Genomic DNA, 4,337 nt, shown 5'->3' with positions numbered 1-4,337 from the left:
TAAGCGAGGCTCTTGGAGTGATGCTGGAACCCTGTCCACTTATAGCAATATTTGGTGTGGCTGATGAAACTCTGGGTTCAAATGCAAACCAGTCGGACATCATTGCATTCACATCACTTTTGGCCCGTAGGAGAATTTTGTTAGTTTGGAAATCTTCTACTTCCCCATCAGCTTGAAGATGTAATGTTTTTTCTAAAGCTGGAGAAGATCAAATTTACACTCAGAGGGTCTGTGGAAAGGTTCTATTTCAAGTGGGGACCGTTTTTGTCATATTTTGAGAGTCTGAAAGAGTTGCCCACTGGGTGAGTGTCCCTAACTGTAACTGAGACCCTCCCCCCTCTCTATCCTTTCCTAGCCGTTTATTTATTTATTCTTCTTTCTATTCATTGCCTATTTATTTATCTCCTCTTTTTTTTTTCTTTTTTTTCTATTGATATTAGATCGCCTCACAGAATGGTTGACACATTGTAAATATTTACTATATTTGAGCCACTTACTGTGTTATGGACATATGAGGGCCTATGTTTTGTAAGAATATTGATGCATAGCTGTGTGAATGTACATTCATGACTAAGAAATGTTTTTTTGTTTTTATGAACATACTAACTGCCAAGAGGTGTATGGGGAGGGTGGGTGAGGGTAATCTTGTTCGTGTTAAAAAAAAAATAATGAAAACATGGAGGAAAAATGCTTGAGATACTGCTTGAGATAACCTGTATTGCACAATTCCTTCAATAAATAAATTATATAAAAAAAAAAAATTAAAAAAAATATTCTCAATGTACATTTGTTTGTCATGAGCATAATGAGTTCATGTGTTGAATGTAGTGCAGCCAATCCAGCGCTATTAGTGGAAAAGCCAAAAGCTTTACTTTACTTTAACTTCACACACAAATAAACTTTACTCACTCTTGAGCGCTGTATTGAAAAGATTAAAGCTAAAGGAAAATTTGAGGGAATTTTGAAGGGCCCTTTAACGCATTTTAAGGAGTGCTGCATTCTTTTTGGGGGGTGGGGGTGGGGGATGGCGAGGTGTTTGAGGAACTTACCTACAGAGATGTGCCTGGATGTGCCAAGCAGAAAGTAAGAATATAGAGTTATCAAACAAAGCTAATTTTGCCAATGTGGTGCCAGATCTACAGCAAGGTCAGGATTTTCAAAAGAAAAAAATGTTAAGAATGTATAGCTTAATATGTGTTGATCCCATATAAAGACATGGTAAAAACAAGGTGTTGGTGATCTTTCACTTTGTTACGTGATGACAGGATGACACTGATTATTTCAGTAGATAAAACAGTCAGGTAATTCGGTTTGTGTCACATGTGTGTTAAGTACATTTTTTAATTCTCTGAGCAAAAATGATTTGAGAACATCACCATCCCTAGACTCTTCCTTATGACCTGTTATAATTCAATTTAATTGTCATGTTTTTTTCTTTGTCATTTTTTTTTCTTTTGTTCTTTTTTATTTTATTCATGCAAAGCACATAGAATTGTATCTGTGTATGAAATATCCTATTTCAATGAACTTGTTTTGCCTTGCCTATGCAGATATCAAATAAAAGCTCGGTGTGTCCCCTTAGACTGACAAAATAAAGACAAACACAAAACCTTATATAATGGCACATTTATTTTTGCTGTCAAAGTTTGACAATGTAACCATTCTTCAAAAAGCTTAAAAAAGGATTAAAAAAAGGACCCTGACAAGCAAGCAAACAGAAATTGAAATACAACAGAAAACAATGGAGTTGGGCCAGGAATAATTCAATTGGGATAAATGTAATTTATATATCAATGAGCAGTTATTTCAAAATCAGGCAAATTCAACAAACACTATGCATCAAAAAAGTTAAACCTGTTTCCTCTTCAGTAAATAACAGGGTTGGTTCTCATATTTTATTTCTCTTTGGTTGTCAAGCAAAGAGCTGATGATTTTCACAAACTTCAAGGTTCCAGTATCACAGATGGGTTGAAATCCTGATCACTCAATTAATGAAGGTTTTTTTGTATCACTCTTACAAACTCATCAATCAATTAGAGGATTGGCCCTATTTTGGAATAACATACAGTATGTCTAGCTCACTACAGACTCTTAGCATTCTTGCGCAGAAAAGAAAACATTACAGATTTATAGAAATAGAATATAAATTTCATCAGGGTGCCATGTGAAAGGCTTTGTCTTCTTTCTCCCTCAGAAGTGAATTTTTAGATGAATTGGTCGACGTCCTCAGAAGGGGAGTTGACGATCCGCTTGACTTTCTCCTCTTCCTCTTTTGTAGGTGGGGGTAACAGAACCTGCAGCTCTTCAAGCTGGACCATACGTTCCTCTGTCTTCAGGTTGAAGTCAGTCTTGTTCTTCTGGACCAGGGCTAGTATACCACGCTGGGCTTCCACACAACCGTCTTGTAATTGTTTACGCTCCACGTCAAACTCTGGACTGTTCTGATCCAGGGCCATGAGTCTTCCTAGGCTGCTGACCCTATCCATGATGTACTTCTCAGACACTTCCGTGTATGTGCTTGAAATCATGTTCACCAGACTGGCAACGTTGGAGACTTGGAATGCTTGGCTGTAGACCATGTCCTTCAGGAAGGCGCTGCTAGAGTACTCAGAGGCCTGTTTGGCTGTGCCTGTGAACGATTTCATAGCAGTATTCATGGAGGCTTTAATGATGGTTGACACTATTTGAAAGAAACGCACCATCTTCTCCCACTGCTCCTTCACTTTTCCCAGGGCAGTAAGACCCTGAGCTAGAATCTCCAAGGTCGTCTTAAAGTCTATCTTCTTGGCGTCACAGTTTTTCAGAGTGACCAAAATTTCAGTCAACTCTTCTTTGTTCTTCTCAAATCTCTCCACGGCTGTGCTGTACATTTGTCTAGCAGTGTCCAGGGCTTTTCTGGTCTCCTCTATCTGGACTCTTGCATTTTCTGCAGCAAATGATGCTGCTGACTTCTTACCTTTACTTTGTGCTTGGGATAGCCCTGGTGGTGTCGGGGAAAAGGGTGTGGTCTTAGTGACTTGTTTGCCTTTTGCGTTGAAGGTCTGAGCTTGTTCATGCAGTTTTGCAATTTCTTCAATCAGCTGTTGTTCTTTTGAGGCTTCACATTCTCCTTTGGGTGCAATGCTTGCCATCTCTGTGCAAATGGATATGCCTTTTCCGCAGATTTCTAGTGCTGTGTTTTTTGCATTTGTACCTTTCAGCGAGGTAATGCTGTTTTTGACTTCCACCAGCATTTCTTTTGTGAAATCACTCTTTGGCTTCTGATGCTTCTGGTCATACAAGTCTGCCCAATCGATTTTACTTTCCGCCGTCAGATGCTTCATTATCTCAGCCAATTTCAGGATGGTGCTTGACTGTTGGTACACCTCCTTCACTGCAAAGTATTCATCCATCTGCTCCTTTCCTTGTATAAATCCAGCTTCTCCTTGTTTTGTGCCTGTGTTAGGTGCAGAGCCTCCCTTGCCTCCCTTGCCTCCCTTGCCTCTCATGCCTCCCATGACTCCCCCCCCAGCCATTTGTTCAAACTTCAAGGTCGCTACATTGGTTAAGCCAGAAACTAGAGTATTAAGACTCTCTGCGAGTCCCTCTACCAGATTCATCCCAATCATCTCCCATCCGCTTGGCATTGACTTCATTGCTTTGTCGAACAGCTTCTCAGCAGCATCCAGTTTAGTTTTAAAATTCTGTAAATCTTCTTTTGTTCTTTTGTCTGTTTCCATCTTTGACATCTTGCGGACTTCATTTTCTTCCATCTTTTGTGTTACATTCTTGAGATCTTCATTGTAAACTTCTTTTGCACTCGTACTTGCTTCAAGGATCTCATGAACCAATGAAATGACCATCTCAAACCTGTCCTTGGTAGAGCTGGACAGCATCAAACATTCACTGGCTATGTTGTCAATGTATTTTAAGGTGTCTGGCAGTACAGCTTGACAAAGTGTATCATCATTCTTGAGAATAACTTCAACAGCCGTTCTGACATACTGTGGCACGTTTGCAGTGTGGAGTCTAATCTGGTCCATACTGGTGTGTGCTTCATTAAAAGCATACCATCCAGCATTGCACACTTGCATGAGACACGCTCTGAATGAATTGGGGTACTTGATGAACTGGAATCCATCCTTTGGTGGATTTCGGTTGATAGAGAAATCATCTTTGGAGGATATAAATATTAACTCTCCCAGGACAGTAATTGACAGAGGAGCTGGAGACAAGTGCTCTTCCCAGTTGGCGTAGGGCTGCATGATCATTTGAGTGTCTTGACGAAGCTTATCTGGAGTGGTGAAGGACTTTTTTGCCCTAATGATCTGAGTGGATGCCATGGTTAACTTTCCTAA

At 39.9% G+C, this 4,337-nt stretch overlaps 1 protein-coding gene across 1 annotated transcript; it reads right to left on the bottom strand.

Annotated features, from left to right (window-relative positions):
- Positions 1 to 1,449: 1,449 nt before the first annotated feature.
- Positions 1,450 to 4,337, bottom strand: LOC105899245. The gene has a single exon (XM_012826408.3). It carries the CDS (start codon positions 4,320 to 4,322, stop codon positions 2,205 to 2,207), a length of 2,118 nt encoding a protein of 705 aa, XP_012681862.2. The 5' UTR covers positions 4,323 to 4,337; the 3' UTR covers positions 1,450 to 2,204.

The sequence above is a fragment of the Clupea harengus genome, chromosome 8, assembly GCF_900700415.2.
Source record: "Clupea harengus chromosome 8, Ch_v2.0.2, whole genome shotgun sequence".
Classification (NCBI taxonomy): domain Eukaryota; kingdom Metazoa; phylum Chordata; class Actinopteri; order Clupeiformes; family Clupeidae; genus Clupea; species Clupea harengus.
The sequence above is the reverse complement of the archived record's forward strand: the minus strand, read 5'-3'. Positions and strand labels throughout refer to the sequence as shown.